The sequence below is a fragment of the Typopeltis vanoorti genome, chromosome 8 (assembly GCF_054136105.1).
Source record: "Typopeltis vanoorti isolate ZY-2024b chromosome 8, IOZ_Tvanoo_1.0, whole genome shotgun sequence".
In the NCBI taxonomy this organism is placed as follows: Eukaryota; Metazoa; Arthropoda; class Arachnida; order Uropygi; family Thelyphonidae; genus Typopeltis; species Typopeltis vanoorti.
Genome location: NC_143556.1, coordinates 18,437,864 through 18,461,363, shown reverse-complemented (window position 1 = coordinate 18,461,363; position 23,500 = coordinate 18,437,864). Strand labels below are relative to the sequence as shown.

At 36.4% G+C, this 23,500-nt stretch overlaps 1 protein-coding gene across 1 annotated transcript in view; it reads right to left on the bottom strand.

Moving 5' to 3' along the window:
- Positions 1-23,500, bottom strand: part of LOC150103769 (uncharacterized) — a 230,117-nt gene that overhangs the window by 128,271 nt on the left and 78,346 nt on the right. The window contains 3 exon segments of the mRNA XM_090397146.1: positions 147-280; positions 459-654; positions 7,729-8,003. Coding sequence (XP_090253272.1) covers positions 147-280; positions 459-654; positions 7,729-8,003 — 605 coding nt within the window.

Here is a 23,500-nt window from a genome sequence, read left to right as displayed (position 1 = left end):
CTGCTTAATTAACACAGTATACAACGACTCCTCTCTGTAGATTCGATTTTGTATCGTCACAAGACTGCACACAATGAGTAATATAAAGTAGCAACCCAATTTCTAAATTGCATCATGATGATTTGGTATTCGTTTGTAACACTTACCTGGAGGGCAGGAACACCTGTAACTGGTAGGATCGGTGGGACGACAAGAACCTCCATTTTGGCAAGGACTAGGATCACAAGGAATGTACTGAGACTCGCAGTTTTGACCCGTGAAGCCAGAATCACAGAGACACCTAAGACAATATACTAGAAATTAGCCGCAAAACATTCCAAGAGTGAACAAACACAGACAAGTGCATTTAGTAAAAGATAAAATAATTTAAGTATTGACTACTTTGGAACTGAGTTTAGAAAATTTTGACGTGGAAAAAAAAATTAAAGCAATGGTGATAAAAAAAAAAAAAATCTCACCTATAGGATCCAACGGTGTTGACGCAGTTTCCATGATCGCAAGGATTATGACGACATTCGTCAATATCGTTGGTACAAGAAGATCCCGTAAACCCTTTGGAACATGTACATCGAAAGGTATCTTTTACAGAGTGACAAGTTGCCCCGTTACGGCAAGGCTGAGAAGCGCAATGATCTATGAGTTGACAATGGTGTCCTGAAACGAATCAATTAAATACTGCTGTGAGAAACAAGATCACAATGCGTTGGTCTAAAATGATTATATAAAAGGCTATTTCCGTAATGGGTGTTCAACACCACCCTCTCTGAGTTCGTTGAAACATAGTCACATCAAACAACTACGATTTTAAATGAAATGGTTACTCATCAAGAACCGAGATCTAAAATTAGAAAACATTAATTACGTCTTAATTTTGACCAATTTAAAGTTTTGCTATTTCTGTTTAAATTATTCGAAAACGAGACTGCTTTTATAATCCTCAATAAAAGACAATCCACTCGGCCTGGTTGGCCGAGTGGTTAGCGTATCCGCTCTCCAGCCAAGAGACTGCGGGTTCGAATCCCGTCTAGGCATGGATGTTTGTGATCGTCTTCCACCCTTCATACATTTATTCATCCAAGTATATATACACTCTCCCAAGGTGGACTGGGTCGCCATGGGAGAAGTAGACCCAACTCTCCCGCAATGAGAGAGGCCTTTACCCTGTAGTGGATGGAAAACAGGCTGACCAGTGGAAATTCCTTCCGAAACAGTTGATGTTACCAATGACGCACTTCAACCAATTTTACCACTCGTTCAATTAACACATGATACTATTTCTATACTCTGCTTATTCGACTTTTCATCTTGTCTAGGAAAGTACAATAAATTAATTACCATCACATGAAGAATGCGATATAGACTAAAACTCAGCCCAGAAATTTAGTCTAATCCTCTGGCCGCTAATTCCATTCCTTATTATTCATTCGAAATGGAGTCACGTCTTAGAAAATATCCTCCCCAGGAATTAATAATCAACTAATAACCAATGACGAAATAGCACATAACAGTGCCATTTCGTCATTATCTTAAAACCAAAGTATTGGAGCATAGGATAAGAAGACAAAAATAAAAGCTGATGAACACCCAGTTTATAATTGAATCAATATAATCCAAATCACTAATATGGATGCAAAAAACAGTACATAAAAAGCACCTTTTACAAACTATAATTATTACGCAATTCCCACATAACAAACTTCTGCATTTATTAACAAATAACACTGTTTTGCTTTCTTAGGTGTTCTAAACAACTCGCTTTTTGATCATTAACCCCACACGTTTTTCTCTTTTAAAGGAGAAAACCGAGGTGAATAAACCCTTTCTCAATTGTAAGCTTCATCGAGTTCCATGCTGTTCTCATTGATTCTTGTTGCCATGACCTAACTTTGCCAATTAGTCACACATGCGCTATTTTCGTCACCACCCAGCCAGATATGACGTGCCATTTCGTCATTGTCAAATCACTCTATTATTCCATTTAGCTGCACTCCCACCAAGAAATTTCTCTGAAATAAATCAAAGAAACTGCACATCCCAACCACGGGATTGCACATTGCCTCTAAAAGCGCCAACTAATAGATACTGCGACGTCCGTCACTGGAGTTGAATACACTTAATTCCAACATTAGCCTTCAGAACTAACATTTCTCATGTAATTTCGCATCACGTATACAAGAATGAAAGAAGGGGGGGGGGGGGGTAATGTATTTGAATAACTTTGTCAGAAAGGAAACTTCATTATGAGAGAAGCTAATAATCCCATACAGCCTAAAATTACACTACACCAATTAATATTGAAGCCCTTTTCACAAAAAGCAGTAATAAATAAATAAATAAAATAAAACATAACTACATATAACTATAAATAAATAATGCTGTAAATATTACATAGAAAATCTTTAAATCTTTTATAACCTGCTATTCAAAAAAAAAAAAAAAAAATCGGCTAACGCCTTTTATTCCCGTACAGGGAGTAGGCGAGGCCGTTTAGCCCTATCTAACTTTTGGAGACTGAGTGGGCAGTTCAATCTCCACTGACAGCCAATCAGAGATAGCTTGCCCAAGGCTATCACTAATTCAACAGCACACTGTGAAGAGAGACGGCTCAACAAATGCCGCCATCTCATGGTCCCTAATCCTAACACAATATATTTAATGTCTGAAATAATGTGAGTTCTACGGTCGATTTTCTTGAGTTCACGTTTTTTCTCCCATAAACCCAAGTTTATGGGAGAAAAAACCCGCTTGCCCGTGCCAGAGATCGACTAACTCGGGAACCGGTCGAAAAAAGGCTTAGAGAAATTTCCTCTAGTCGGAGACTAGATTCGAAACCAAGTCTTCCTTCGTGCGGTCAAGCGCCATGGTGTACAAACGCCACATCCACTGAGCTACACAGGCTCTCCTGTGTAATTAACAGGCTAACCTGCTATTTAGAAAAATCATAAATCGACCAGGGAACAAAACTTTCGCTAAAAATTAAATTGCAGATTTCACAGCAAATCGTTGGCATTCATGCAGCCAAAAATGAATTTAAATTTTGGAAACGCAAATAACAAATGTAATAAGAATCGTTTAAGAAGTACATTTTACCTGGGATTCTGAGAGAGAGATAAGTAAAATAAATGTTATTTCTTGAATTTATTTATTTATTTGTATGGAGTTTCCTCCCTTTTTCTCCCCCATCCCTATTGGGGCGAGCTGAGCCCCCTCATGGGTGGGTTAATAATTTATGGCTGTAGATCCGTGTGTGTTCACGAGGACGGTTTGTCTGCTTGCGGGATGAAAAACGCCAGATAAACTGGCGGAAAAACCGTACTGCCCACGCCCAAGACCGGCTAACTTGGCTATGGCTGAGGAAGATCCTCAAATTCCTCACATCTTCGACGGGAATCGAACCTGGGACACTCCTTTCCCACTAGGCTACTAGGTTAGCCTAGTGGCTGTAGTAGCCACTAGGCTAACCACGCGGACATTTCCTGAATTGATTCCTTACCAAGATTCACCTTAACAGCATAAATTATTTAAGAGGTGTAACAGAACGCTGTTTATATCGAGTGTGGGTAGGGTTGGAATTATAACCGAAGTAACTAAGGCTATGGGGACCAGAATGTTCTCTATGTTCAAGTGTGTATGTTCTCCGATCGGTTTGTCTGTTTTGCGGGATGAAAATCCTGAGTTTTTTTTTTTGGGGGGGGGGGGGTGCGAGCAAAGAAATGATCGAAATTAACACCAAATTCTGGTAAAACCGAATGTCTTGCTTTCACCTGAATAATAGTCTTGTAAATCAAAAACCAGAGATATATGATGATGGAACATTAATTTCGTTTAATCCGACACCTAAATATCTGGGAATAACTCTGACATATAAACAGCATATGATTAATATCGCTGCTAAAGTTCGCACCAGAAATAACATAGTTCAGAAGCTTTGTGGTACTATATGGGGCTCAAGTGCCACAACTCTGCGGTGCACTGCAATGGGTCTAGTTTACAGTGGAGCAGAGTATGGTGCTCCTGTCTGGCTCAATAGTTACCATATCAATGAACTAGATGCTCAACTTAACTCCACTCTGAGTTTAATAACGGGTTGCATTAGGAGTACACCCTTGCAATGGCTCCCCACTTTGAGTCATATTGCTCCTCCGGAACTGCGACGAGAGGAAGCCTTGCTTCATGAATATAAAAGAATTTTAAATATCCAAAATCTCCCAATACATGAATTTATTCCAGATGCTTTATCCAATAGACTAAAATCCAGAAGACCTGCCATAAAAACCACCCGTAATCTTATTAGCCAGAATGACAGTATGGTGAGTAGGTGGGATGTGCTGTGGTCCCAAGCATATCACCTGAAGTTCGCAATCACATAAACATCTTCCAAAAACCATCTGGATTTGACCTGCCCAGGAATATATGGACGACGGCTAACAAGATTCGTACAGGCCACGGTGTATGTGGAGACTTACTTTCAAAGTGGGGTAAGATACCAAATCTCCACTGTCCCTGTGGAGCCGAGACCCGAACCATTTACCATATAGTACAGGAATGCGAGCTGACAGCATATCCAGGTGACTTTAAGGCCATCTTTGACCTATCCCCAGAGGCGATCAACTGGATCAAAAACCTAAATGTTAAAATACGACTAATCTTCTGTCTGATGCTTGTCATAAATTTCATATTTGTATTTGCCTGAATAAAATCATATATGTGTATCTTATCTATACTCATGTGTATTATATCTTATTGTCTTTTAACCATATGTACAAGCCATACGATAAATAAATAAATAAATGTGAGAACCCAGCTTCAACGAGTTTTTTTTTTTTCCTGTTGAAGTTTTGGAATATGTGGACTCTTTAAGACTGTCTCATCATACACATTAGATAGTCGAAACAACACATTCGTGACGATATTTTGTTAACACCAACAGCGCAATCTCTACATCACACACCTCAGTGTTATGAAGAACACAATCCAGCTGTGTGCGCGACGAAAGAATGAACATTAACACATAGTAGAGGAACGACATACGTCCGTTAAACCACTGCATTCTGTCTTTGGTGGTATACCTGCTGAATCAAACTGATTTTTTCGTAAGAAATATAATACAAGCCCGCGTAAACTGTTTTTTTTTTTGTTGTTGTTGTTGTAGGACAGCTGTCTTTCATATATTTTCCTGCAATAATAGCAGTGTATAAAAGAGATAGAAAAGAAGGAAGTTGGAACATCGGGATGATGGCAGATGACTGCTGGAGTTAAAAAAAAACAAAAAAAAAACACCGATGCATCACATAAGACACACACACACACACACACACACACACACACACACACACACACACATACACAATGTTTCTCACTGAACAACCAAAGACTTTTTCCAAATCCATAAAAGCCACAAATACGCTTTTTTTTTTCAGATTCCCAGACTCCTCCATCATTTCCCTTCTTACAGAAAATATCAAATCAATAGTTGATCGTTCTTTTTTTAAATGCTAGTTTATTACTGGAATGAAATGTACGTCATTTTGATTGATACTAAAAGGACTGCTCTGATAGTAAAAAATATCTGCTGTGAGAACTTCCGTGTTCCGCTAGCTCTGGATTTGAATCTAAATGCAACATTAAGGAACTATTCTCTTCAGCTTCAACTTTTGTTCGCAAGTGAAGAGTGTACCCAAGGATTTTAATTGCCTTTTTCTTTCTTTTATTTAATAACCCTGCTAGATTGTTTTAAAAACTAACGCAAAGTCAAAGGCTTCATTAGTTCTCTCTCTGGGCATAATTGGATAAGAAATATAACATAAAAATATCCTAGAATATTACGAACAAGGTCGGTTGTAATTATTATTGTAATTATGTGATGAACCTTTTATTGTATCGCGACTAATGTTATGGAAAGTTTTAAAACCAAGAAATAAAAAAAGTGCCGCTGTTTTTTATGAAGTTGTTACGGTCAGATCATTCTCGTTGAATTTACTTCTCATTAAGGAAGTTGACGTCGCATAGTTCTGAAAACCTTGAACCAATTTAACATTTTCTTAAAAAAAAAAAACTCAGAAGTAATAACCTCGATCTTTCATGTCCTTGCGCTCGTAACTTTCACGGAGAATCTTGAATAGAATACATATTTAACAATTAGTGTTCTTGCTCACTAGCTGTCTACTTATCGCTAGAATCAAGGTCTAATTTGTTGCTGTCTTAGTCATTCAAGAACGCACCCACACTGAATAATAACCAATGCATCGGAGGAGCCGCATTCTAATGGTAAAGTCTTCAGATCAACGTAAAAGCCCTTGGACTCTAGACCATCATTCGGTAAGTTCTAATGTTCAGCAAGATCTTCGGATATTGCTCAAATCTTCAGGGCAGTTGATTCTGCTTAGAATGCTGATCACTTGGATCCATTTGAGAGATCCTTTAAAAAAAGTGTACCTTTTATCTAAGCCTAAATGAAAGTCATGTATGGAAGAAAGCTAACATAATTATACAGTATAACGTCAGTAGTTGATAAACTACTGAGTATAACGTCAGTAGTATAACGTCTGTTTTCAGCTCCATACTACATGCATTTCAGTATGGAGAGAAATCTAATTCTTCCATCTCAACTTCTTTATCTTGTGCTAGTTAAGGAAAAGAAAAACTGATTTTCCTTAGATAGATAACAAAGTTAATCCATCTCCATAGTTTGTATGCCTGAAAGCATATGTTGTTTGACCTATTGAGTTTCGGTGGCTCAGTCGGTATCGACAATGACTTTTGATTGGAAACACCTGGATCTAAATCATATCCTTTATAAGGGAACCTTTATAAGAGATTTTCAAGACATTAGTCGGTTCTCATACGGAGGTGGGAGAGATTTCTCCCAGAAATTTGGATTTTTCATTACCTAAAGAGGAAAACCGGCTGGAGAACACACACACACACACAAATTAACCGACATAATATATCGGGCTTTAGTCATAGTTGTTTTTCCCATAATTCTAATCATTTCCATAACAGAGTTATGGGCAAAGACCACGAGTCCAGCATATTATTTCTGTTAGTTGCGTGAGTTCTTCTGTCAGGTTTCCTACTTCGTACAACACTAACTCGTCTTCAGTTGGCGAGTAAAGCCCTTAGAAAGGTTCTTCGCGTATTACAGTGATTTACAGAATACAGGTGCGGTAGGATTTTATTTCTCTTCTGTAAAACGCCATCCTCGTATGAAATCGGCTATTTCACCTTTAGCTGCAAAAACCATTCTAAATGAACTTCGAGTCGTAGACGAGATTCAATTCATCTTCTACAGTATGATACGGAAGCGCTTAGTAGGCAGAAAGAATCTGTTTTCATCAACTCACATAGAATCTGCTTCAAGTCCGCTTAGATTTCCCAAAAATGGAACGAAAAAAAAACATAATAAGTTACAAAAATTTTGGCACACAATCTCAAAAAGGTTCGTCCTGGCCTACAAATTGAAGAAGAAGAATACCTACTTTATAGATTAACATAATGGTAATTTACAAGCCAAAGCCTCCAATTATCCATAACGGTGACTTCACACAGGGCGATGGAAATCATTTACAACCTTAGCTCAGTTTTAGTAACGATATGGGAGATCTCTGTTGTATACAATGGTGTAGACGGCGTATTCCCAGAACATGCATAAATGTTATTAGCTCTTCTATTCAATTTACTTAGGAAACATGCAATACTGTACTGAAAAATTCACTGTGATATGCTTACCTCTATAACCTGCAGCACACGTGCAGGTGTAATTGTCTAGTGTTATAAGGGTGCACGTGCCTCCATTCTGACAGGGATCGCTATCACAACTGTTAGGAACTGCAATTTCGCACAGAGAAGCCGAGTATCCAATAGGACAGGAACACGAAAAGGATGGACCGGTGGTAACACTCATCTCCACCTTGCACGTCCCACCATTTTGACAACGAGACCCCGGTCCAGGGTTGCATGGGTTTGGGTGTTGGCAGTATTCTCCCACGTACATCGGAGGGCAACTGAAATACAAAAATTCACTGCGTTATTTATCTTTTGTTATAAGGAATGATAGAAATGAAATAAATAATCTGAAAGGTTTTCAACCCAGCAGCGGCTCAAAGTTATATCGCTGAAAGATTCAGATACGGTCTCTTGATATTCTAGTAATTTATAAATATTCGTTATTGCCATTTCAAATGTCTATATGCTGTTTGCATTGAGTCACCCGTACGATTAAAGAAAACCATAAAAGTGTATGAACTCAAAAACTGGTTGTATATACTCTGAGGGGATTCACTGTTGGAACGCATCTGTCAACGTGCACACTGAAAATGGAAAATATTATATGAGAAAGAAGTCAAGGCTGAAATCAATAAGGAATTAGCAAGACCGAATCATTGGGGGAAATAAAACAAACTTTTTTTTAATCTGTGTTAATAAAAGCCATTCTAAAAAGAATCGCTAAAACGACTGCAAAAATAGGTTAAGGCTAAAGAAATTAAAGTGCGTAAATGGGGGCTTTTTCAAAGAAATTTCATTATTAGCTGGTAGGGAGGAACGAACATAAGCTTGCTTATGCCTTCTCTGACTTTTTTAATACAGAATAAAATAAATGAAATTAGCAGGAAATCAGAATATGGTTTCGTATCTGTGAAAGAGCAACTAATAGCTCTTGTAGATCGTGGAGTCGGAAGATGAAGGAAATTTATAATCTTATTTATACGTAAATTAAACAGGCATTTTTTTATGTAGGAAAGCTGATATTTTTTAAGTTTTATAATTTTTTTAATGTATCAACCTGACCTAAAGAAAGGTTACAAATCGATAACGTATTAGTACTGTAAGTGGACTAATGGTTAACTGTAGTTGAAAATCAGGCGGATTTATTTCAGGCTCCGTTGGAAGTTTTTTTTTTAAAAAAAGATAATATATATTTCTACTTATTTTTATTTATAACTGATTTATCAAGTTTACTTAAATAATCAATAACATTTAAACTTTCTAAAGTAGTGATGATATCATTTAAAACTTCTACAGTAGCGATACATTTCTGATAACAAACAACACAGGACATCATATCATCACCGAAATAAAAATAAAATAAACTGCAATGATTTTTTTTTAGACATTTCCCATTAGGAATGGTACCTGAACGTTGGTGTAGGTACATAGAAGATCATGCTTTAATAATAACAGTAAAAATATAAATCTTCCCCAAAACAAGGAGAATTGAGAATTTCTAAATAAACCTGGTGTGTGTGTGTGTGTGTGTGTGTGTGTGTGTGTGTGTGTGTGTGTGTGTGTGTGTGACAATTCTAAGCAGTTCCTGAGATCAATTCTCTTCACACCCGCGCATGTACATACCTAATTATAGACTTGAAAAATCAGGTAAGGTTTGGAACATTTCGTTCTATCCATAAGAAACGTACTTAGGTATTTGACATGAGTGCCCCCTGGCTTCAAATACTTAATGGTTTCATGAAAGAGGAATTTTAACTGGTTTTGCTAATAAAAATAAATAAATAAAAAAAAAAGTCCCATTCTAGACCAGTGGTTTTCAACTTTTTATTTCATTTTTTTAAAAACAAAAATTTTAACAACAATCCCCTGGCCAACACCTTCTTTCTCTTTTCTGAGATGCAAAATACTACGTACGTAAGGCCGTTATGTTTACTTTTTACACAACTTTTCTTGTGTGTGTGTGTGTGTGTGTGTGTGTGTGTGTGTGTGTGTGTGTGTGTGTGTGTGTGTGTGTGTGTGTGTGTGTGTGTGTGTGTGTGTGTGTGTGTGTGTGTGTGTGTGTGTGTGTGTGTGTGTACTGTATATAACAGTTCATAATGTGTTTCTATATTATTATTATTATTATTATTATACGACACTTCCAGGGAGTCCAAAGATTCATCGTGGGAGGGCACCTGCTCTACAACTCTGTTTCACCACTTCTACCAATTGACCGCAACTACACCAATACCATCTACCGCCGACTACCACCACCAGTATATCGTCGAACTATTTTTTATGTAGCTTAATTACCAATTTTGTTTTAAACTTTCACTAAACACCTAACTCTTTTTAGGTACACAATTCTAAGCAGTTCCTGAGATCAATTCTCTTCACACCCGCGCATGCACATACCTAATTATAGACTTGAAAAATCAGGTAAGGTTTGGAACATTTCGTTCTATCCATAAGAAACGTACTTAGGTATTTGACATGAGTGCCCCCTGGCTTCAAATACTTAATGGTTTCATGAAAGAGGAATTTTAACTGGTTTTGCTAATAACCAGTTAAAATAACCATTAAGTATTATAAATACTTAATGGTTTCATGAAAGAGGAATTTTAACTGGTTTTGCTAATAAAAATAAATAAATAAAAAAAAAAGTCCCATTCTAGACCAGTGGTTTTCAACTTTTTATTTCATTTTTTTAAAAACAAAAATTTTAACAACAATCCCCTGGCCAACACCTTCTTTCTCTTTTCTGAGATGCAAAATACTACGTACGTAAGGCCGTTATGTTTACTTTTTACACAACTTTTCTTGTGTGTGTGTGTGTGTGTGTGTGTGTGTGTGTGTGTGTGTGTGTGTGTGTGTGTGTGTGTGTGTGTGTGTGTGTACTGTATATAACAGTTCATAATGTGTTTCTATATTATTATTATTATTATTATTATACGACACTTCCAGGGAGTCCAAAGATTCATCGTGGGAGGGCACCTGCTCTACAACTCTGTTTCACCACTTCTACCAATTGACCGCAACTACACCAATACCATCTACCGCCGACTACCACCACCAGTATATCGTCGAACTATTTTTTATGTAGCTTAATTACCAATTTTGTTTTAAACTTTCACTAAACACCTAACTCTTTTTAGGTACACAATTCTAAGCAGTTCCTGAGATCAATTCTCTTCACACCCGCGCATGCACATACCTAATTATAGACTTGAAAAATCAGGTAAGGTTTGGAACATTTCGTTCTATCCATAAGAAACGTACTTAGGTATTTGACATGAGTGCCCCCTGGCTTCAAATACTTAATGGTTTCATGAAAGAGGAATTTTAACTGGTTTTGCTAATAAAAATAAATAAATAAAAGAAAAAGTCCCATTCTAGACCAGTGGTTTTCAACTTTTTATTTCATTTTTTTAAAAACAAAAATTTTAACAACAATCCCCTGGCCAACACCTTCTTTCTCTTTTCTGAGATGCAAAATACTACGTACGTAAGGCCGTTATGTTTACTTTTTACACAACTTTTCTTAATCACGGTAATATTTTAGTTATATTTTATAATATAACTTTATTATATTATAATAATAAAGTTATAAGTAGCAATATTTTAATATTGCTAATAGTATTTTATTTTACAGGATGAAAAACATTTTACAGGATGATATTTATTCCATTTGTGGCCTCTGTAAATTACAAAAACACGCAGTAGATCTGTTTGAGGGCATGTCGAAGAAGCAAACATAGCGATTTAACTATTTAGCGAAGGGAAAGAAACCCTATAGTGGAAAGTTTCTATCCCGAGGAACATTAAGAAGAACATACAAGTTCTTATTAATGTTCTTCGCATTCTACATGAGCTTCGAATCTTTCCAACGAAAGAATCCATGAGGTATTCAGGTTAGAAAAAAGTATGCGTCTCTCAGATCATTTGTATACTTGTTTATTTACAGATAAATCGTCCCATATGAAGCCCATCAATTTTTTTACCCCTAATTTTTAATGATATCTAAAATTTTGGGATCCGGAACCTGAGACCGATTTTGGTTTAAAAACTTTATGGACAGCACGCGGAGATTATTAAGAGTAAAAGCAGTAAAAGCACACCTTATGAAGGCCTCGAAATAAAGTCAATACGTGATGACACTTAGGGATTTGGTACGTGTGGAGAGATAAAGCACCTGAGAACTAATCGTAATTTTATAATTTTTGAATGTTTCGTATAGAAGTTGCCAGACCATAATCACTGATAAATCGGTCAAAATTTCTGATAATCTCGTACGACAAAAAGTTATCGTCCTCTCAGTGTGTGTGTGTGTGTGTGTACACAATATGCATACTGTAGAATACTGTAGGAAACCAGCATCTCTATGATAGAGAACGTAGGAATGTTTCATCATCTTTCTCTAAAGCTGCTTTAGGAATAGTAAACATATCTGAATCAATTTTATAGGATCATCTATTTTTACATGAAGTGTAACAAGTTTGTCGAAATCGGTTGAATGATGCGAACTAGCACTAACATTCTCTGCAACATGTCACTTTCTTCTTTTTTCTACTGGACAATTCTGTTCTCTATCTTTTTGTTTCGCATGTACTGAATCTGTCAAGCGATCTTTATAAAAGTTGCCGCAACACGTCGCCCAGCTTATTCTCAATATGATCTGAACAACTTTTTTTTTTAAAGTTGTTCATTACAGAAAAGCGATAGAACGAAAGGTGCAGCAGTATGGTTGTTGCTTTAATAGATTCTGTTCACACACACACACACGCGAATCCTGTTGCATGTACGTGTGAGGAATAACACTTATTATTTGCATTCCCCGAGGCAATCCTAGCTCTGACAAGAATCTAGTCTAACCTATATCAAGTGTGGGAAACTGCTGTTTACAACAAACACACACCTTCAACTAGTATGTTGTATTGTACTGATTTCGACATCGCCCAACAGTCTTATTCTTAAAGGCAACAACACGCAACAGTACATCAATGCTAGGAATGGAAATACATCCACCTATTGCCACCTGGAAAAGGGTTTTTGAAGATGTTGAATCATAAAACTTTATAGTATTTTTATATGGAATTTTTATGTGTGTTCTAGTCTCCGATTAGATGAATATTTTCTAGAGCCCTTTTAACAGCCGATTGCCGAGTTAGTCAATCTTTCGCAAGGCATCTTTCTAGGAATACGAGATGGCTTCAGTTGTCTGCAGCACTCTGCATTCCGAAGTCTTGAAATCGTCGATAGCCGTGAACTCAGTTTACTGGAGAAGACTAAGTGTTAAGACTGACTACCTAAACATTGCCAAATGTGGGGGGGGCTTCCATTTCTCTCTGAGTACCACGGATTACTCATCTTCAATTATAAGGGTAGAAACCGTTGGTCGTGTCCTTGACACGATTCGAACCTCGGTCATTCTAACCTTTCTAATTCTCTAAAGGGAAAGCGACGGTCTTCTAGTCGTACCATGATCCTCCCCAGTCGTCTTAGTTCTGATTCAAATATCTTTTGATTTCAGTATTTGTCTTTTGGTAAGGTGTTTTGGTTGTTCTGCTATTTCTGAAACTTAAGCGGGTGTCGCAGTAATGAAGAGGGCACTCTTTTTTTTTTTTTTCATTTCTATTTCCTTAATTTATATTTATAGTACAAAACTTGCCCAGATACAGGAGATTACACTAAATGCAAAGGCAAAATGTATGAGTTATTTCTAAGTCCGAAGTCCGTTCCAAATACGTAAAAGTTTGTTCCGTAAGCTTTCGAATCCATTATCGATCATGCGTTCTGTTGTACTTCCTACTCTCTCTACTAATATCTACTGATCGATTAGTAGGAAGTGTTTTGATGCCCGGAGCAAGTCGAACGATTGCTCGACTCCAGAAAAGGTCATTCGCGTTCAATATCTGAAGCGACACAACGTGGAAATTAATACGGCTGGAGTTGCCTGTATGTGATCACGCAACATGATTGTTAATTTAAGTTTTATTTTCTTTACTTTAGCCAGTTGACTGCATTTTCTAAGGTTTCAAGATTTCACTGAAACTTTTTTTTTCACAGTCAAATACATAGAAAATATCACTAAAAATATCGAAAGCAACTTTATATCTATATTTCTTCTTCGTATCTTTTTAAATATGATATTTAAGTAGTTTTTAATACTTACCTTAAAAAAAGTTAGTTTAAGATCATTTCTGATTGGTTTTTGTATCTTTGAATTTAAACATCTGAAAGGGTGAAATATGCGAAGACGTTGTACAATTAACAGTGACATTAAAGAAGTATATCTGATAATTTATTTATTCGTATGGCGTTTCTTCCCTTTTTCTTCCCCCGTCCCTATTGGGACGAGTTGAGGCCCCCCCCCCTCATGGGGGTTAAGTATTTATGGCTGTAGATCCGTGTGTGTTCACGAGGACGGTTTACCTGCTTGCGGGATGAAAAACTCCAGATAAACTGACGAAAAAACCCTACTGCCCGCGCCCAAGACCGGCTAACTTGGCTATGGCTGAGGAAGATCCTCAAATTCCTCACGTCTTCGACGGGAATCGAACCTGGGACACTCCTTCCTGCATAGCCACTAGGCTAACCGCGCGGACTATCTGATAATGACCTTTAAGGACCTCCTTGCTATAATTAAAACAGGCAAATTTATGGAGGTCTAATAACAATCAAATCCTAGATTCTTTGCTTCTGACAGCTTAGCGGACCGTTGAGTCAAATATCAAAGAATGCACAAAGCAAAGTGCTATTTTACGACTAGACCACTGCATATTGAGGACTTATGGTACAAACTCAATAATTCGGAAAATAAGAACTTCGTCTTTGGGTTCCTCCAATATTTCTCCCTCTATAAACAAAAAAAAAAAAAGAATATTGTAGGCTCTTAGAGAAGATGATATTATAGAAGAATCCTTTATTTTAATAATTCATTCGTTACTTTTAACACAAGTAGGATAAACATCATCAATCAGAGTGTTTCAAACACAAGCTCAATGCAGAACATCCAGCGTATCAGCTCCTAACAACTAAATCGAGAGTATGTTTCCCTATTTATCATATATTTTCTAATACACACTGTACGTGTGTACTGCGTGCAGATCCATCTGCGGACACGAGCATACAACAATGTAATTTCGAATACCATTTTACTGTACAATGTACGCCAAAATGGCTTTTCTATTCACGCCCATCGCTCATAAAGGGTTCAGACAGACTGACTAAACATCTAGCAATGCTCATAAGAGATCCCTGGGAAGTTTAGGCTATTTGATTTTTTTTTTTTTTAAATAAAATGACTCCTAAATAAGGCTTCATTAGGTAAAATACAACGATCATTTTGGGAGGAAATCGATAACCTATCGTTTTGATATCTCTCTCTCTCTCTCTAAAAGCTAGTTACCTGACATGAGATTATGGAGGAAGCTTAAGGAGTCAGGCGCATGCTTAACTAGGCAAAATATTACTCCTAGACCTAAATCCGATGTCTGGTTTACACTCCCATTCATGACAATTAATGAGAATGGATAGAGACCGAAATAAAACTAGTTTCATACAGTTTAATAATTTTTACAAAACTCAGCGATGATATTTATGTCTATAGGTCAGTCCACAAACATTGACGCTGTCGATTATCCTGTTCGGTTCCTGATTTACGGAGGAGAGGGGGATATGCAGAATTCCTCCTATAAATTAAAATCCATAACAGGAGAATTCCAACAATTTTGATGAAAAACCCACATATGAAGTTAATGTTAACGGTATTAGACTTTCAATAAAAGCCTTGCATCAAACGTCACTCCTAAGTCAAGGCTATTTGATACAACAAAACAGAGACGGAACGAATCACTGACTATTACTACAAGAATCGTTAAAACCAAAATGTGTCCCTCTGTAACGTTCTAAGTTGAAACTTTGGGTTTCCTCTTCAATTCTTCTTCTGTATAACAGTTAATGAAGAACAGAGTCGGTCACTAAATGGGACCAGTATTTATTTGAAGTATGATCACATTTATCCTATGGTTAATATCGCGCACTCTCGATTCAGAAAGCTGTAAATCTAGTCACTGATACTTAAAGAAAAATAATCTATTATACAGCAGTTGTGTTTCCTATTTTACAATAATTGATAATGAGAAGGCTTTGAGTCTTAATGTCAAAATCCTCTTTTATCCCATCAGTTATTTGTGTATAATCTTCTTCTTGCATTTATGGTTAAGAATACGCTATTAAACTGCCGACGGATTAATAGTAAGGCCCATACCATTTTAGAAGGCGGACAGATGTTAGAAGGAATGTGCAAATGCGACGAAGGTAAAGAAAGTGGAGAGGGCGAGGGTGGATACTTGAAAGGAACAAGCGAAGCGAAAACCCCTTTAAAAAAAAAAAAAAGCAGAGAAAGGAGAGCGCGTAAAAGAATTCGCATGAAGGTGAATTACGTGAATAAGACCCAGGTGGGTTGGGATGGTTAGATGGTTATTGTTCGACACAATTGGAAAAGGAATAGCGGGAGGGCTCAACGGTTTCGAGAAGAAAAGTGGTGGAGAAGTTCCGAACAAACACCGGGGATTCGAAGACTGAAATTAGGCCAACATGAAGATTATAATTGGATTAAATATTTAAGTGAAGAGACGGATTCACAAATGGGAAATTATGAATGGAAGTTGAGAACTAAGCAGGTTTCAATAGTCCGTAATGCCTATGTGGGCTTCAATTGTCATAAGTACTTCAATGGGAGATAACAAAGTTTTAATAAACCATAGAAAAGACTTCGAGAGGATTAATATTTCACTTAATGAACAGAACATGTCTTTTTATCTTTTATAATTCAAGGAAAATATGAAAAAGAAAAGATAGAAATGAACATTTCCTTTTAACAAATTCTTTTTGGTGATTAAGCCAAAATCTCCACACAAAAAACGACAAAAAAACACAAACAATGAATACACAAGGGGGGAGGGGGGGGGAATGGTTTCCCATGTGAAGCACAGGCTATCTGCTGTGTAATTGTGGGCGGTTTTACCGCTGAATCTTCATTGTATGCAGCCGTAAGCGTTACAAGACAAGTTTTGTTTTAATCTACACAAAATACTGAGGCCGATACAGAAAAGACATCCGCAGTGCTGATAGGTTTCTTTCATCGAGAGAAAGAGGTTGTTCTCCCAACAGATCCCCTTTCATTTAAGAATTTCCACTTTGCATATGTATGTCACTTGAAACAATGCACAAAAGACACGGGCGCCCCCCCCCCCCCCCGTAGAATATAAATGGATTTTCGTTCATGTTCAAGCTACGATGAGAGAAATTATGAATGAGTATTTTGTATACGTGGGTACTGTAAACACCGAACAATATGTATCGTGTTGCCTCAATATATGTTAATAGAACTGGAATTAAGAGCAGTAGTTTTACAGTGAAATTTTACCGTGGCCTTCCCCTTTTCGTTTGAATAAAAATAAAAAGTTCAATGCACTCTAAGTTGTAAAGTGAGAACGCATCACGTAAGTTTCGAAAAAAAAAAAAATCTTTTTTTTTTCTCCCATTCCATTTGACAAAGTTGATTGTCCGCTTCCAAATCAATCAATGAATGGATTCTATTTTGGTTTCTGAGAACGAAAATATACAATCCAATGTTGACTTAGAAACGGAGTGATTAATCTTGAAGGGAGTGTTGTTGTAATATACCTAAATATAGTAACTTAAAAGGTTTTTTTTTTTTTTTTTTTTTTTGTAGCGATTTTGAGAGAGAGAGAAAAAAATTCGACAAAACACAAATCAAAGTTTAAAGAAATTAATTTCATTATTTTTGTATATAAATAGTTACTTATGTTTGAAGGAAAATTACTTGCTGGCAATTGGTTGGATACCATTGAAATTATATGAATTAAAGAAATAAAATATAGTGTCTTCTTTGATCCCCCCCCCTCCCAAATGGGTAATAAATTTCGCAATTTTGACATTTTTCCTATGACGTCAAGTGAACTGGAAAATTGCAAGGCTCGTTTCTTTTTTCTTTAAAAAAAAAAAAAAACGTCCACAGAAATCAATTTTATCTTTATGAAAATACGCATGATACTTATTATCTTCAAAGTATTTTATTTACGAGTTAAATACTTAATATGTAAAATATATAATTTAAATAAAAGCCATTTAACAAAGCTCAGTAAGACTAACACGCTTTAGAAGCCAAGGGATACAAATGACAAAAACCTAGTTTTGAGAAAATTTAAGTAAAAGTTCATTAACTATAGACGTTCGAGGTAGCATCTTATAAACTAATGATTATACAGTTTCCTCACCCATGCTTACGTCTAAGTTGTTCTGAAAACTGAGCAAAATTGTCTATCACTTTAGTTATCCATTCCTGCAATTACTTGAATTTATTTACTTTTGAATTCACTTTAGAAACCAACATAATGGAACTTGAAACTCCTCTTCATGCTTCCATTAAACAAGATCCTTTATCTTGATTAATTCTTTAGGTGTCCGCGCGGTTAGCCTAGTGGCTTTAGTTCGAGTGTCCTAGGTTCGATTCCCGTCGGTGACGTCAGGAGCTGAAGGATCTTCCTCAGCCATGGCCGAGTTAGCCCGTCTTGGGTGTGGACAGCAGGGTTTTTCCCCAGTTTATCCTGGGTTTTTCATCCGGCAAAGCAGGCAAACCGGCCTTGAGAGCTCAACACTACAGGACATAGAATACACCGGGGCGTAGGGGTGACCACCTTATCCTGTGGACGGTTTGAGGTCCGATGATTAATAAACCCTCGACATCGCAAAATAAAAGAGGGTAAAAGGAAGATGAGATGAATTATTTAGGTTGTAGACAACTGTCTACTAACCAGTTTCCGGTAAACAGGGAAAGAAATGAATACGGAGAGACAACATAAAAGTAGAATAGATAACAGTTCGCAACTTAACTCAACTAAACATTACAGGTGTCATTATTTTCAGGTATAACAAATCTTGGCGTAAATAATTACTTAAGTGGAACTAGAGAATTACTTTAAGATGTTACTAAATTAACAAAACTCAAAAGGTTACCAGTGATGTGCATCACTATCACTGCTATTTCGGTATCATAATGAGACATGGCCATTAGAAGCGAATGTTTGCCTGTTCCCATCTTTCCCACATCTAACTCCGCTACGACATGATGTTTCCCAAAAGGAATTCATGAGTGGAAAATGATGGGAACAAGCGAAAAATTAAAGCTCTGAAAGAGAGAGAGAGAAACGTTTTTTTGAATAAAAATTAATATTGCAATCTACAAAAACTCAAGAACTTCCATTTTGCATGATAAGATCTCTTTTTCTGCGCTTGTGCACACGCACACACACATACATACAGCGGGAAAAACCGCAACAACGCACATTATCTATTCAGAATGGTTTACGTTTTAGATTTACTAATTCAAGTTGTGACAGTCAAATGGCGTAATAGGATGACGCATTCATCTCTATTTGAAACGAAGATCTCACGGAGTTTTAATTCCATCTGTTTATTTTGTTTATTTTTCCTCGTTATCTCCTGTAATATGGTGCTATCACTTTTTACTTCGAATGCGTCAAACAAGGAAAAGAGTGTGTGAAGTCTGTTTTTGCTGAAGATAACCTTGACTGGATTTCACATTATGGATTACGTAAAGGACAATGAAGATTGTAAAAATCAGAAATGAAACATCGTTTTTTTTGTGTGTTTTTTGCTTTTTTGGTAGTGCTATGGGTGGGCTAAGGGTTACATAATCCAGAAAACACTGCTCTAGAGACTAGGTAAGGAATAATTTGAGACTGGACATTGAAAAGTAAATTTAGCTGCCGCCTGAAGATTTGCACAAGCATCCATGCTACAATGGCACTCGAGCTCACAGTCCGCTGGTTGCGATGGAAACGTTATCCACTCAGCCAACAAGGAAGCAAATTAAGATACGCTCTTAGTGGAAAGATTGTGAGCTTTTTTAAAAAAAAATTTTAATTTCACCCATGGAAAGTTATAAACCTATGGCACATATAGTGACAGAGTTTGAAAGCGTATGAAAATAAACAAAAGCTTATCACTGGAAAGGAAAAGATGAAGGATATAGTTTTTCAATTAGTGAATTCTAAGGTGTATAACAATGACAAACCTAAGGTTTTGGGAACATTAAAGTTTTAGCAAGGGAGAAATCAATGTTTTTAATTTAATTTTTTTATTTTGTTACTGTTATTACTATGGGTGGCCTAAAGGGTAGATGCAGGGAAACCGTGTATCCGTAGACACGGACCATTTTTTTCAAGCCACTTTAGATCTCACAACAGGCGATGAAATTCATCTACCATAATAAAGACTTTAATAAACATCAATGCGTAGGGTGGAGATTCAAATCCAATGCCTTGGTTGGAGAGTGGATACTATCCACTCAACCAACCTGGTCAGCAAAATTGGATTACCCCAATCTGAGGAGTCTATTGAACACTCATGATTTATTTTTAGATTTAAAAGATTTTTGAAACCGAAAAGACAGAACTTAATTCAGATCACGCAACATTTTCTTTTTCAACACCAAATAGTCAAAAATCTCTTGACAAGTCTTCTAGTTCACAGCATTCCTTTCCAACTATCTCTATTTCTAAAACTAATTCTTTCATGAAATCCGGTACATGCGCAAATTCTTTGTGCATCATTCAACAAGAACAGGTTGCTGATATTCAGATAAACATTCAAGACGATTTCAATGACTTCCTTCCTTAAAAAAACAAAATTTTATACAGTGCTACATGAACTACATAGGAATCTAAAAAATAAATCTAATCTACGACGTTTTTCATTCGGCCACCGCTACTTGCAGACCCTTAGTAAACAAACAGAGAAATGCGCAGTATTTATATCGACTCACATTTACTGCAGCCTCATTTAACAGTCTATTCTTTTCAGGACAATACTTAGTGGGAGGAAGAGGAGAGGGGGGAGGTTATGCTAAAGGTTGGTTTGTAGATGAACTTTTAGCTTGCGTGAAGTAATCAGCACATTACTTCACCACCACAGCCGCCCTTTTAAATTTTCTTAATCTCTGGAATACGTGAGGTTGCACGATAAGCAAACCATTACCGGAAAAGCAACCCAATTATGAGTTTTTTTTTTCCCCATTTTCACATCAGGTTATTTTAGCAGTGAGTAAGTAGCCACGCTCTTCATTGCGTGATATGATCTATATAGAAAACGACCATTGGGTTAAGGTCTTTCGCTCCATTCCAGGTTAAAAATAAAATAAACTAAAGGGAAAAAAAGGGGCCATCCTGTTTCACACATGCTCAATCAGTGCATCTGAACTCAATCCATTTACGCTTCCTGTCGCTCATTAAAACTTTGGCAGAATAATTTCTTTAAACACATGTAAATCTAACAAATTTAATACGAAATGAATAAATAAAAATAAGGTGTTGCAGTTATAAAAAAACAAAATGCACATTTTAATGAAATCTTACTTTATAAGTATTCAATAAGCGAATCGGACTGTTGTCAAGACAGACATCAAAGAGTAGTATATAGTGGAGTAGAATCAAGACCAAGCAGATAACTTGAATAAGCTGACATTGTAGACAAAAAAGATAATTGTTTTTCTTTCAATGTAACAAACTAGAGTTATGCACTTTGGATTGAAAATGTTTCAATCCGTATATTATATTGTTGGGATTTCACTTATAGAAATTGACGAAGCCAAAGATTTGAGGGTTATGGTAGACAGGAAACTGAAGTTCAGAGGTCATATTACAAAATTTGCTACACAGCACACAGACGAACTACTTGGATGCTTAAAAGCAGGCTGACTAATAAAGGACAAAGAAGTCATGATCCCTCTTTATAAGGCTTTGAATGTGGACTGCTGTGGTCACATTTGATTGGTTGAATTTCTTGGAAACGTGGAAGAAGCTGAAAGGATTCAGAGGTCGTGACCAACAGTTTGAAGTCTCGAATGCTTCGTATGGGGGATAGACTGAAGATTTGCTGGTTACAAAATTTGGTTGATGGACAGAAAAGGGGGATACGATAGAAATATATAAGATGCTAAAAGAGTTTTATAGACTGGATCTAAGGGAAAATTTGATTAATAATAATAATAATAAAGAAACTCAAAGACAAAACTAAAATCCTAATGATAGTAAATTGTAATTTTCTTCAATTTCATTTGCTGCATTTTGAGTGCAATACATTTTTTCATTTACCAAAGTAAAAACACGGATTTTTGTAATCCAAATAAACAGGATAAAATGAATACAACTAACATGGAAGAATTTGTCCCTCTCAATGTTGCTATAAACAGTAATATTTTCCTCAACGTGTACAGTTATTTCTGCGGGGTTTTTTTACAAAAGAATCTTTTTAATTTTATTACTATTCCTCGTTACTGTACCTGACGATTAACGGTATAAAACAAAATCAAAGAAACAGAAGTGGAGGAAGAGGTTGGTTACATGAAATGCGACCGCGTGATGTCTGCAGAAAAACCGCAAATTCCCAAACACCCAGATTTCAGCAGCCCAGGACGCATGACGAACAGTCGGTTCACTTGCTCGAGTAACAAAAACTATTTCACACGTGTCTTCTCCGTTCGATCGAGTTTACTGACTCCTTTTCCAAAATTCGTTCGTCCGTGAAGGCATTCCCAACTTGCTGAAAAAAAGAAAAGCACACGCGATCGCTCTTCTAACAATTGCCTACCATCCCTCGTTGCATTTATCGGGTACAAAACTCTTCAAGGCTCAATTATACAACGAAATATTTGAATCAACGGGATGAATATCTTTGGATCTAAGCTACATTCAACAACATCGATAAGGAAATGCTGATTCTGTGGAGATCAATCACACAGCAATCAAAATTACTGTAATTACAGGGGAATTCTGAATGGTTTATCACACATGTATCGTTTTTATTTATTTATAAAATAAATATAATAAATTGGGTAACGAAGGTAAAATTCTTTCCTAACTTTTAACAATCGGTAGACCTTAAGTGCATGATAAAATAAAATAAATTGAGAGAAAATAGACAACAAATTTAAGAGGAAAGAATACCAAACGAAGTAAGTAATATTGAATGAGTAAGATTTATTTATCGTGAATTTTATATAAGGAGCCATAAATCTTAAATTCTTCTCACTAATTAATTTTAGAATATTAGATTATGGTTAACAATTTTAAGGCTTCAAAAACACAAGCTCCTTAAACCACTTGTCCACATTGGATTTACTAAGTGCGTTGCAACCTCTAGCGTGTGGAATTATTATACAGTATATCAAAAAAGTATAAAGGCCGTTTTGTTGCACTTTTAGATCTAGGTTTTAGGGATTTAAATTCAGAAAACTAGTTCCCACAGAAAATGACAAATCCATGTTGTGTGAATGGTAATTTGTTTCATTGAAATATTGATACTTCACCTCATGAACTAGTAGTAACATTTGTTCGATGAATGGTACTTACTCGATGTCGTTACTAAATATTTTTCTCTCATTTCGAGAACAATAAAGAAAGATAAAAATCGTATGCAAATAAATGTATAAATGTGAATCACCACAGAGCTGGTACAAACAAGAACGTGTTGTTGTGGTGTTCTGATTTTGTCTTACTGATTTCTTGGTACCATTAATCTCTTCTTTGGTTCCGGGTCAAGACACCCCGTACTTTTTTATATTGTCGATCGTGAAGTGCGTCTTATGACGAACAGGAAATTGTAGTTGGGTGTTGGGAAGCCGTAATTAAATCGCTGACTAATTATGCCTAATGACTGGCCTTCTCGACACCGTGTATACTTTAGTGAT